Source organism: Talaromyces rugulosus, chromosome IV (genome assembly GCF_013368755.1).
Source record: "Talaromyces rugulosus chromosome IV, complete sequence".
Lineage (NCBI taxonomy): Eukaryota > Fungi > Ascomycota > Eurotiomycetes > Eurotiales > Trichocomaceae > Talaromyces > Talaromyces rugulosus.
In genome coordinates, this window is record NC_049564.1 from 1737634 (window position 1) to 1750219 (window position 12586).

At 49.1% G+C, this 12586-nt stretch overlaps 4 protein-coding genes across 4 annotated transcripts; 3 read left to right on the top strand and 1 right to left on the bottom strand.

The window, feature by feature from the left end:
- Window positions 1-918: 918 nt before the first annotated feature.
- Window positions 919-1952, top strand: TRUGW13939_07389 (uncharacterized protein; the record flags this gene model as incomplete). The annotated part of the gene is made up of 2 exons (XM_035490530.1): window positions 919-925; window positions 982-1952. The coding sequence occupies 2 exons, from the start codon at window positions 919-921 to the stop codon at window positions 1950-1952; spliced, it is 978 nt and encodes a 325-aa protein (XP_035346423.1).
- An 876-nt stretch (window positions 1953-2828) lies between these two features.
- TRUGW13939_07390 (uncharacterized protein) lies at window positions 2829-7414 on the top strand (the record flags this gene model as incomplete). Its single annotated transcript, XM_035490531.1, has 2 exons — window positions 2829-3157; window positions 3223-7414. The coding sequence occupies 2 exons, from the start codon at window positions 2829-2831 to the stop codon at window positions 7412-7414; spliced, it is 4521 nt and encodes a 1506-aa protein (XP_035346424.1).
- A 224-nt stretch (window positions 7415-7638) lies between these two features.
- On the bottom strand, window positions 7639-9606 carry TRUGW13939_07391 (uncharacterized protein; the record flags this gene model as incomplete). Its single annotated transcript, XM_035490532.1, has 3 exons — window positions 7639-7769; window positions 7823-9381; window positions 9434-9606. 3 exons carry the CDS (start codon window positions 9604-9606, stop codon window positions 7639-7641), a joined length of 1863 nt encoding a protein of 620 aa, XP_035346425.1.
- A 614-nt stretch (window positions 9607-10220) lies between these two features.
- TRUGW13939_07392 (uncharacterized protein) lies at window positions 10221-12400 on the top strand (the record flags this gene model as incomplete). The annotated part of the gene is made up of 3 exons (XM_035490533.1): window positions 10221-10525; window positions 10584-10969; window positions 11025-12400. The coding sequence occupies 3 exons, from the start codon at window positions 10221-10223 to the stop codon at window positions 12398-12400; spliced, it is 2067 nt and encodes a 688-aa protein (XP_035346426.1).
- Between the last annotated feature and the right edge of the window lie 186 nt (window positions 12401-12586).

Below are 12586 nucleotides of genomic sequence, written 5' to 3' on the forward strand. Positions count from 1 at the left end.
TTTGAGAAGCTGAAGGAAGTAACATATCCGCCATATCCTTCGATATTCTGTACGGAATAAATAGGATAAAAGACCTGTTTCTGTTTTTAAGTTACCAATGATACCACGGAGCGGCATTATCTTGCCCTTTCCGGGACCACCTTTGATCCATAGTAATTGACTGTGATGATGACACCATTTCTGGAAATTGGCCTTATAAAAATTCCAGCAGTACGAGTCTTCTAACAAACCACTTTTGACATCTTCGATGCGAGTTTTGTCATCACGAGGATTGATGATGTGTATGTCCGCTAGACAATTGCTGTTGCCACCTTCCTATACTGTTACACCTATTAGTTCATGACATAGTGCGATATTGAAAACAAACCAACTATTCAGATCTCTAGTCTTGTCTAGTAACTTCAGAAGACATTTTTCGCCAAAGGGCACACCGCCTCACTCATCTAGACACAAATCGGTGAAGACCGGATCTATTCGCTTTTCTCTTTCAAAGGGCAAACGGAGAGTTATTTAGGTCATCGGTGCTACTAGGGTCTGATATCACAGCATGACATATCAGACAATACATTAGTGGCAGATTTCAGTATAGAAATTTGAGGAATTTCTAATTTTGAAGAGGGGTGGACGAACGCGGGGCTATGCCACGTATTTTTTTTTATCGGCATATTGAATCGACCCCACACCTGCTTCAGGCTTCACTGAAGCCTGATTTTTGGAGTGATGGTCTTGGAATCTCTTCTTAATTGGACACCCACACTACCAGTTGACAATCATTAAGTAATGAATATTCAGTGATCAACACACGGTGGTTCCATCAACCCATCAGTTCACTTAAACCGCTTGTCTTTCTCTTGAAGTTCCGAAGTAGGCTGGGTCATTAAACTGAACTGAACCCATCAAACAGTTTGAGCAACAAAGATGGAAGGTAGGCAGAAAAGTAATCGTCCCCATTTACTGAGCTGATTCGCAATGCAAAAAAAGAGCAGGATCGGAGGTATGAACGCTACACAGTCGGTATCATCTGTGCTATCGAATTTGAAATGAGTGCTGTCCGCTACATGCTGGACAAAGAACACCAATGTCTACCTCGTAAACGGGGAGATTCCACTCTGTATATTCTCGGGGAGCTAAGCGGCCATAATGTTGTACTTGCTAGTCTTTCAGGGGGTCAAGGGAAGAGTGCAGCAGCAGCTATTGCCAAGGATATGACTCGTTCATTTCCATGTATCGATGTACGACTGATGGTGGGAATTGGAGGTGGGGTTCCAAATGAGAAAAATGACATCCGTCTCGGTGATGTAGTGATCAGTATGCCCGACGGACAGCATGGTGGTGTAGTCCAGTATGACCTAGGAAAGCAAACCGAGAACGACTTTCTCATCAAAGGATTTCTTTGGCCACCGCCTGGCGTTTTGAGAAGTGCCGTCGGTATTATGAGGTCCGATCATAGAGTTTCCAAAAACAAGATTCCTGAGTTCTTGTCGGTCATGTTTCAGAGAGGCGACGATGTTCGAACATCTTACCAACGGCCTCATGAAGAGTCGGATGAACTCTTTGAATTGGGGTATCGCCATGTTCCCAACCAGGTTACATGTGAAAAATGCAACAAGACAAAAGTTATTCAAAGGGACCCACGTGAACTTATGCCTAAGATTCATTACGGACTGATCGCATCAGGGGATTCAATTATGAGAAGTGCTACGAATGCAGCTGAAATTGGTGGGCGTGTGGTAGGCGATATCCTGTGCTTTGAGATTGGAGCAGCTGGAATCATGACAGAGTATCCATGCATTGTCATTCGGGGCATTTCTGATTATGCAGACTCTCACAAGAATGACGCTTGGGAGCACTACGCGGCTGCAGTGGCTGCCGGATGCGCCAAAGAGCTTCTGTCCTATGTGGACCCACAAGAGTATTCCACGACGACAGAATCCCTCGATTTTGATGGGTAACACCAGCACCTCCCAACTGGCAGTTCGGCCTGTCTTTAGGAGGTAAGGGGTTCAAAACCCGGTGAACTTGGCTGTTGGGAAGGACTTGGATATCAGCGGTGGTTAAACATCATCCAAGTATGTGTTCTGACAAACAATGGTTGTTTATTCTCTGCTGACAAATTTAGTTAACTATTTATATGAAGGAAATTATTTTCAAAGGCCATCATAACCCATGATGTTCGGCTAGTCCCAGGCAATTCATTGTCAGGGATCCGTTTTAGGGCATTGGGTAGTCACATGACGGCCATCATCAAGACTCAACTACATGTAGAGCATAAAACCACAGCTATGATGATCGATGGCTTAATTGTACTAGATCAGTAACCTCTAGTATTTGAGTATATTTTCATCGAGTTTAACCCTGGACAGTCTGGTGGGAATTAGTCATTTCCATCTTTTCAGTACACGCAAATAATACGTAGTATGAACGGCAACGTAGCACTGATTTGATACTCCGCATTAGAATGAAAATCTGCTCCTCTATTCCTGTCAGCACCTCGAGGCTCAAGGCAAATCACAGCGAGGGCCTGCAGCACGAGTCGAGAGCACCGCATGCCGCGGCTACAGCGCGCCCAATCACGGGACCACAAGTGGACCCGCTGCACGTCTCCAACGGTCGACCATCGAACAGTCTGAATTGGAATCCCATCAACTAATCACAACACCAGACACACAAACACCATCTTCATCAGTGTGGATTGCTCACTCTCGAATCAATTGCCATTGTATCGTCTCGCCGTTACCCCTCTTCGTTCTCCACTCTTTCCCTCGAGCAGCAGGCGCGTCCGAAAGGGTGCCGCCGGTGCCTGCGTCAAAGGCTGAAAGCTGCCCATCATGGCTGCAGCTCAGCAGTCTGCTGCTTCTGCCTCGCTGCCCGGCGCCTCTTCCGTCTCGCCCTTCATATCCGTGTCCCTGGGAGAGAGCTTGTCAGCCGCTGCTGCGTCTCTTTCGGCTTCTCCAGAAATGACCCCGCGCACTCTGCCATCGGTCCCCCCGCCGGTCGACGCAATGCCTGGCATCGTGGGCCGCCTACTCGTCTTTATTTTTCATACTGTCCCTAGTCTGCTGTTCTGGGTGATTGGCTTTGCGACTATCACGGTGCCGACCTGGCTCTTTACGCTCTTTTCAATGAGCCTAACCTTCACCATGAACTTCACGACCATGTATGTTATGTGAAATCCGACAGGACGATGGCGGGCGGTTTGCTAATGTCTGCTGATGCTTGCAGATTGTTGATTTTTGGTCTCATCCTGTCTACCATCATATGGTTCATCCGATACCGCTATCTCAACATGTATAGCCGTCTCCCCCCAGAGCCGCAACGCAAAGAGCCGCAGATCGACCTCTTCCCGGACAGCCAGGAAGGCGACTCGAAGCCAGGCTTGGCTAACTATTTGGACGAGTTTTTGAGCGCCATCAAGGTCTTTGGATACTTGGAGCGGCCCGTGTTCCACGAATTGACGCGAACAATGCAGACGCGGAAGCTAATGGCCGGGGAAACACTGCAGTTGGAGGAAGAGAAAGGCTTTTGTTTGGTGGTTGATGGGCTGGTTCAGATATTCGTCAAGTCGACCCGTGAGAATGGCCTCAACCGGCAAACTCCTTCATCCGCAGTGGAGGACAGCGATGACGAAGAAGAAGAGTCACATCGCATGGCCGGCAACCAGGGATATCAGCTGCTTACCGAAGTCAAGAACGGAGCGTCCATGTCGTCTCTCTTCTCAATTCTCACTCTTTTCACCGAAGATATACATTTACACCATGGTAGTGGTGACAACTCTGACAGCAACCCCGATGGTCCTGCGATTCCGGAGTCAATGCCTTCAAGCCCGCACGCATTCACACACACCTCCCGACCTGCCTCGCGCGATACAGCAGATGGACTTGGCGTCGATCCACTGTCCACTGTTCCCCCGTTTAATCTAGAGGATGCCCATTCCGCCACCGCAGATAATTCGCCAAAGGGACAACCCCCGCGGCAGAGTCGACGTAAGCAAGCCAAATCCGTCCACCCAGACATCGTTGCTCGGGCCATGGTAGATACAACTATTGCAATTATCCCGGCGAGCGCCTTTCGACGTCTAACAAGAATGTATCCTCGAGCTACCGCGCATATCGTGCAGGTTATCCTTACGCGTTTACAGAGGGTCACCTTTTCTACCGCTCATTCCTATCTTGGACTCAATACAGAAGTTCTTAGTATTGAGAAACTGTTGAATAAATTCACTGCATATGATCTGCCAAATGAGTTACGAGGCAGCGCGCTAGAACGGCTGAAAGACAAATTCCGGCAGGAGAGAGAACGTCTAGGCCCAGATGACGACTCGAAAGGGATCGCTTTGCATAACCCTGTCGCAAATCGCAGGCGACGCTCAAGCAGCACTTTGAGAAAGGATGCTGCTCTTCAAGCCAAACTAGTTTCCTCGAGACGTCACTTATCCATGCCTACCGACCGTTCCGTATTAAGCCAACCGCAAGCTAACGGCATTAGCCCCGGCGATTTGCTATCTACGATTCAGCTCAGCCGTTATGGCCACCGCCCAGTTCAAAGCACTAAAGTACCAATGACTCCTACTCTAGAAGTCGAAAGTCCCTTGTCCCAAAGGGAAGAACCGCCATTCCAGCCACCGCCAATCCAGACCCACCGCTCTTCTTTTGCTCGAGATGACAACATGGATGAAGATAACTTGTTCAGAGAGTCAGTTCTCGAATGCATGATGAAAGGGATAGGCCTTACTGCCAGCACTCGAGAAGCCCTGCGCAAGTCTTACGGAGACCATTCTCCGAGACTCGTTTCGTATGACTCACGCCGGCAAAAGGCGGTATTTAATAATGCATTTGGATTTATTGACCCGTACGATGATGCTGATACTGAATCTACGATGTCCATGTCAGCTACCAGTGCCGGAGGAACTTCGCCGATTCACAATCTTAGACAAGAATTAGGCAGCGATATTGAGATTGTGCTGTTTCCCCAAGGTTCTGTTCTGGTCGAACAAGGCGAACGGCACCCTGGCTTGTATTATGTCATAGACGGCTTCTTAGACGTTGGCGTGCCAGTGAATGATCGTGGCGACGATGTTCTTAAAGGCCCACAGCAATCGGACGAATTCTTCCCAGGCCTGCAGAAAACGACGACTGGGTCGTCTCTTGCCTCTGTTTCTGACCCCAAACGGAAACGGTCGTCAAGGAGATCTCTCTATTTGGTAAAACCGGGCGGCATGCAAGGTTATGTGGGCTCTGTAGCATCGTATCGCTCTTTCACCGACGTTATTGCCAAGACAGATGTCTATGTCGGATTTCTTCCTCGTGCCACTCTGGAGCGCATTGCGGAGAAATCGCCTATTGTCTTATTGACACTGGCCAAGAGACTAACCAGTGTATTGCCGCGCCTCATTTTACATATTGACTTTGCTCTGGAATGGGTACAAGTCACTGCCGGCCAGGTAATTCATCATCAAGGTGACGAGAGCGATTCTATTTACATTGTGCTCAACGGACGTCTTCGGTCTGTGCTCGAGAAACCTGACGGAAAGATCCAAGTTCTGGACGAGTATGGCCAAGGTGAGAGCGTTGGAGAGCTGGAAGTCATGACTGAGTCGGCTCGACCAGGCACGCTGCATGCAATCCGCGATACTGAACTAGCCAAGTTCCCTCGCTCGCTTTTTAATAGTCTTGCGCAAGAACATCCGGCCATCACTATCCAGATATCAAAGCTTATCGCTAAACGCATGAGGGATTTGGTATATAATCCTTTGACCGAAAAGTCTAGCTCCCCCAGCAACATTGCCACTGCCAAAACTGCGACCTCGACAATCAACATGCGTACTGTCGCCATATTGCCGGTGACTGCTGGCGTACCTGTGATTGAATTTGGCAATCGGTTACTCGCTGCTTTCAATCAAGTGGGTGTGACGAATGGGGTGACTTCACTCAACCAAGCAGCTATCCTAAATCATCTCGGGAGACACGCTTTTAGCAAGATGGGCAAACTCAAGCTGTCACAATACTTGGCCGACCTTGAAGAAAAGTACGGGATGGTGGTCTACATTGCAGACACAAACGTCAATTCGCCGTGGACACAAACCTGCATCACCCAGGCTGACTGTATCCTGCTGGTGGGATTGGCGGAAGGGTCGCCTAATATCGGCGAATATGAACGTTTCCTCCTCGGCATGAAGACGACTGCACGCAAGGAACTCGTTCTTCTTCATGCCGAGCGGTATTGTCTCCCAGGTCTGACGCGGCGATGGCTAAAAAACCGCATGTGGATCAACGGCGGGCATCACCACGTTCAAATGTCATATCGTCTAACCACCGAGCCTGCGCATCCTCAGGCGAAGCGTTTTGGAACAGCATTGAAACAACGAGTGCAAGTCATTCAAGCCGAGATTCAAAAATACACGTCGCGTCGCATTCACCAAACCCCATTGTATTCCCAACAGACGCCATTCAAAGGAGATTTCCATCGACTAGCTCGTCGACTCTGCGGAAAGTCTGTTGGTCTAGTTTTGGGTGGAGGAGGAGCTCGCGGTATTGCTCAGGTCGGTGTGATCAAAGCGATTGAAGAGGCTGGTATTCCCATCGATATCATCGGTGGCACCTCGATCGGATCTTTCATCGGTGCGTTATACGCCCGTGATGCCGACGTTGTTCCCATGTATGGTCGCGTAAAGAAGTTTGCCGGCCGAATGGGCAGCATCTGGCGATTTGCACTGGATTTAACGTACCCGGCTGTGTCTTACACAACTGGACATGAATTCAACCGCGGTATCTTCAAAGCGTTTGGTGACAGTCAAATCGAAGATTTCTGGCTTGAATTCTACTGCAACACCACTAACATCAGCAAATCCCGCAACGAGTTTCATTCTTCAGGCTACGTGTGGCGATATGTCCGTGCGTCGATGTCTCTGGCTGGCTTACTTCCACCGCTATGCGACGAAGGAAGTTTGCTTCTCGACGGAGGCTATGTGGATAACCTAACGGTTGCACATATGAAGAGCCTCGGCGCCGACATCATCCTGGCCGTGGACGTTGGCTCTCTCGACGACAACACACCTCAAGACTATGGTGACACGCTATCTGGATTCTGGACGTTTGTCAACCGATGGAACCCATTCTCCGCGACACCCAACCCTATTACCCTCAGCGAGATCCAAGCGCGCCTCGCCTATGTTTCCTCGGTCGACAGTCTAGAACGCGCCAAGATCATGCCAGGGTGCCTATATATGCGCCCTCCAATCGACCCGTATGGAACACTTGACTTTGGCAAGTTTGACGAAATCTACGAGGTTGGGTATGCCTATGGCCAGAAATTTCTAGACAAATTGAAACGTGAAGGTGCACTACCTGTGGCCGAGGAGTCCACAGAGGAGAAGAAGTTGAGACGAACAATGGCGCCTAGAAGAGCTAGTATTTGATTGGTCTCTCTCTCTATATCACGATTATACACTGCATCCTTTAAAATACATCACATGCATGCATATATGGCGTTTTTGTACATATTTTTATGACGATACGATATTACCCTTTTGAATTGCTATCATCAATACGTATTCTGCATTATCAATTTGTTCAATAATACACATATTAGAAGTATTGAATTGCCAATTAGTAGGCTCTAAACTCAACATCTTCAACAGTCCTAATAACCTAGTCCATTTCTCGCACCAATAAAATCGACTATGTCGAAGAAGCTCTTCTTGAAATACCGCTCTTGTGTTGTTCGATCGATGACTTGCATGCCAAAAGGTGTATATGAGCCGAACTCCCAGTCTAGTATTGTCAGTAAATTTGCATTCGACAGAGAAAAACAGAGAGAGACTCACTATCCATGAAGCTCCACGCAAACGCCCCCATCACATGCACACCATCTTCCCAGATTGACTTGAGAATCTCCGACATGTACGACAAGTAATATTGACTTCTTGGCGAGTCAAACAGCCTATCTACCAGTTCGCTTTCCAATTCACCGTTTACGGGAAACCCGAATTCGCTGACGATAACCGGCGTCTTGTACGTATTCCACAGATAGAACAGGTACGACCGCAGATACGTTGGCGTAATGTAAACATACGACGCCGACTTGTACCCAATATCCCAGCCATACACATTCGTCCACTCCTGCGTGACGCAGTACGGGTAGAGAGAGTTGGTCGACAGGTTCTGTTTTGAGCACGCTTCAATGCCTTCCGCTGGCACCGAGACTACGGTTGCGGTATAAGGATCGATGCCAAAGAAGTCAGTTGTCTTGCCGATGTGTTTCAATTCTTGCTTGCTGAGCGGCTTTGCGCCAGGAAGCGTGTTGAGAAGCGACTCTGGGTACTGCTCGCCCAGACAGATTGGGTTGGCGAATCCGCCGAGTTGCATCGCGTTGAAGCGGTTTGCAGCATCAACGTCAGTTTGGTTGGTTGGGTTCTTGGGGACGCCAAAGTTGTCGTTGAGTTTAAACCCGACTTTGCCGGTGCCGTTTAGCACATCATGGTAGTAATGGTGGAGTTGGGCATGCGCGTGCACTACATTGTCGATCCCCGTGAAGTTGAAGGAATATAGAAGTGGCTCGTTGAAGGTCACCCAGAACGGGACCCGGTCAGCAAAGTGCGTGAAAAGGATTTTTCCATAGTTGACAAAGGAGTCAACAAATTCCGGGTGCCAGTATCCGCCATTATTGTAACCAATGTCAGGAACGGCCGTGATATTAGCGTCTTTCAGAAAATAGAGCGGAGAGTCGAAATGGATCATGGTCACCACCGGTAGCATGCCAACTTCTAGAACGTAATTGATAAGATCATCGTAGTGCTTCAGACCCTGTTCGTTGATGGGGCTGCCGGGCACAGTAAACGGCAGAATGCGAGACCATGGGATGGAGAAACTGTAGTACTTCACCCCAATGGACGCCAAGCGCTGGATATCCTGTTTAAACAGATAGTAGTTCTCATTGGTGACATAATCCTTTGGCTCGTCACTCTGGATTGTCTTCTCCAGAAGGGTGGGACCGCGTCCTTCCAGCCCAATTGCACCTTCGATCTGCGCTGCTGAACCGGCAACGCCAAAGGCAAAGTCCTCGGGGAATTCATAGCAGTCAGTAGGACCAAAGAAGTCCCGTGGGGGAAGAACCAGTTGACTCGAAGGGATCGGAATCGGGCTAACAGTCGTGGTATACATCCCTACCGTAGTATAATTGACGAGACTCGCCTGCAGCCACTGCGAAGACCAGGCGGCTTGTCCGTATTTGTCAGATGTGTCTGTCGCCGAGATAGCGGTCTGGCCGGGTAGCCAGCTGCCCCATGTTGTAGTTGACAACTTGGTGTTTAGCTTCTTAACAGCCTCGTGGTACCCCGGGCCAAAAGTAGCGGTGGAAGTAGGAGACGGTACCGAAATAGCATATCTTTAATTCCGTCAGTTTCAATGTTTCTCTAAGAAGATGACATCAACAGTACCTGACAGTTTCATTCAGCGTATAAGAAAACGGCTGGAAGCGATACGATGGAGTCGCAGTCGCGGGGGGCTGGGTGCATTGAGGCCGAGTCTCATAACCAGTGGTGGTAAAATAAAGCTCCTGAGCCTGCACAGCAGCAGCAGCAATAGCTACCAACCCCACAGCAGTCTTCATTTTCCATACAATTGTTCCGACGGCGAGGATAGACTCATAAAAAAGCTATGGCGAAGATCCATACCGGATCTATTGGCTTTTTATAGTTTTTTTTAAATCTGCACGTCAACGTCACTACTCCCTGCAGAGTTCTGTGCACAACGCTTTGGTAAATTAGTCTTCTGCACAGAAATTAGTTAAACCGGTCAGGTCCTTCTTGTTTGGGATGTAAACGTGTAGATCGGCACTTTTGCTTGCCTTTGTTTTGACGGTGTAATCTTCTAGTCATCTTAGGGCAAGTTCTCCGCACGCCACTGAGAACAATGGCAAGTCATCGGCAAATGAAACGGATCCGTAAATTCTCCCCGAACAGGCACCATCAGCCAGGGCCCGCGAGATCGGGGGGGACAAGTACGTACTTACTACGAGTCAAGGAGAGAAAGCCGAGTCGGAAATTCCGACTGCGGCAATTCCCGATTGTGGAGAACGCGGGGAGACATGTGGGCCAAATTCCCATCTCGGCTTATCACGTGATAATGTTTCTTGGCACGATCAGACATGCCGGAGCTAACTGCTAACGATAGCAGATCACTTGCGATCTCCAAGCTCCAACGGAAAAAAAAAACAACACAGCCATGGAGCAGGGCAGCTCGCTCACGCTGCCGCTCAGGCCACAGGTAGACAAGAGCGCCAAAAAAGACAGTCTACCCATCCGCATCGCTCAGATCAATGCCCAGCGAGGCTCGTTCCGCAACATCACCGAACAAAGCCTCCAAGATGAGATCGAAGAACTGAAAGAAAAGCGCAAGGGTGCTGGGGCTGCCGGAGGAGAAGAGGAGGAGGAGGAGAAAGACGGCGAGGAAAAGGTTGCAGAGTTGGATGACACTGAACGTCATGAGTTGTTGTACAAGCGACGAGCAGAGATTGCCCAGTTTGCTGCGTAAGTAATGCTTCTTTATCTACATCTGAAGCCGAAGCTAATTGATTTAAAAAAATAGTCAAGCCCACATGGAAGTGCAATTTGCGTTAGATTTTGTGTCGCTTCTTCTGTCCAAATACGCGCCTCGTCAAGCTGAGCAGACTATATCGCCGTATCTCAAACAAAACGTCCCCACCGGTTCCTTGAATGTCGATGTCGTGAGGGCGCCTCAGAAGCCCGAGTCTGCCAAGCGGGATGCACAAACGGTTGCGCGCGGGTGGAAACTGGAAAGCTACAGTTCTGCAGCCAACAAGCTTCTCAAAGCTGGCTCGCGCCTCGAAAACGAAGTCAACGCAGAAACCAAGTACTGGGACCAGGTGCTATCGATCAAAGAAAAAGGTTGGAAAGTGTGCAGGCTACCGCGAGAAAGACAAGCCTTGGGTGTGCAATATGGATTTTTAGAAGGTTTGTTCATGACTTCTGTATTATACTGCGTGCGCCTATGGCTAATGACAATTAGCTACCCCTGTGTTCCGTGACCGAGGCCTAGCATCGTTACGACGTGCGGATGACGGCACACTGATATTAGACAAAGGGCTGGTTCCGTCAAGACCGAAAGCAGTGCGTGTGCGAGTGAGGAGAGAAGGGAAAATCACCGGCAGTTCGGGCTTGTCGCAGTTTGTTGCTGCTGCTGCTGCGGACGACTCGGTCGAGAAAACGATCCTTCAAGCTCGCGACACTCTGTTTGAGGAAGAGCTATTCCATGAACTCAACCGCGAAGCACGATCTCTTGCTAGCTCGGGCGTGACAGCGCATCGCCACTTGATCGAATTTGCATATGACGACGGCCACCAAATCATCCTGGACCTGGTAGACCCAGAGGACATGCCGAGCGAAGCAGAAACAACTGAACCCGATCCACAGTGCGGCGTAATCGCTGAAGCAACAGCTCATGCTCTACGAATTCTTCTATCATATGCTCATCGACAGAATCTTCGACGTCGAAGCCAATTCCCTCCACCGCTCACCAATCACAAGCGGCCTACACCACAATACCAACTCCTGCGACCCATTCTGTCTTATCTCCAACACAACTCGCACCTTCGCTCCCTCCAGGCATTTATGAACGATACATACAACGTCTTAAAGGCCGCCGGTCTTTCTTCCGAATACACCAGCTCGCTATTCTCAACCCTAAACTCCAGCCTAAAACCCGACGACCTATCAACCGTAGAAAGGCTGGTCAGCCAGTTCCTCGAACCCCTCGAGTCCCGATTTTCGGGAACAATGGCAAACCCAACCAGCACATTCAACATCCGAATGCACACCAGCCTGCCCGACCCCAGCCGTCTCACCGCCATCGGAACCGAATATGAACTCTCCATCCGTCTTCCCAACTTCCCGAACGCACAACCGCCCTCGCGCATTGGACTGAAAAATGAGGTTGAATCATTCCTCCTGCATCTCCTCACCCTCGACCTAACCACCTACTTCACATCAACCTCGTCCCAAATCGCAGCCGAGCAGGCTAGCAGTTCCTCCGTCGATTCTTCCTCGCTTTTAGCATGGGAATCACCATTCCCGCACTACGGTGAACTCATAGGCTCCAAGCCAGACGGCAACATTGCCAAACAGATATGGATCGAGATCACACGAGACGAGCTAAGTTTACGCATGGTTTCACAGAAGGAAGAAACACGCGACGATGATGATGATGCCTCTGACACCGAGACTGGATTTGATCTCGTTGACGGAGAGGGCGGATTCAAGTATACTCAACCACCGAAAAGGCTGGCTCGTGGGAAGTTGATTCACGTTTGGAAACGCGATCGTAGTGAAGAATCGGAGCAGAAGACGCTGAGGGAAGTCATCGGCGAGCTTTCGAAATATGAATGATATACGATAAACAACAGTATTTGAGAACATTTGAGAACATTGAAATAAACGCATTTATAAGTTACCACCTATTCAATACAGGTCAATTTACTTACATCAACCGATGAATTGCTAGATTGGTTTTCATGCATGAGATTATAAATACCGAAAGGCTGTCTCAAATATCATGTCGCCGCTTTTCTCCGT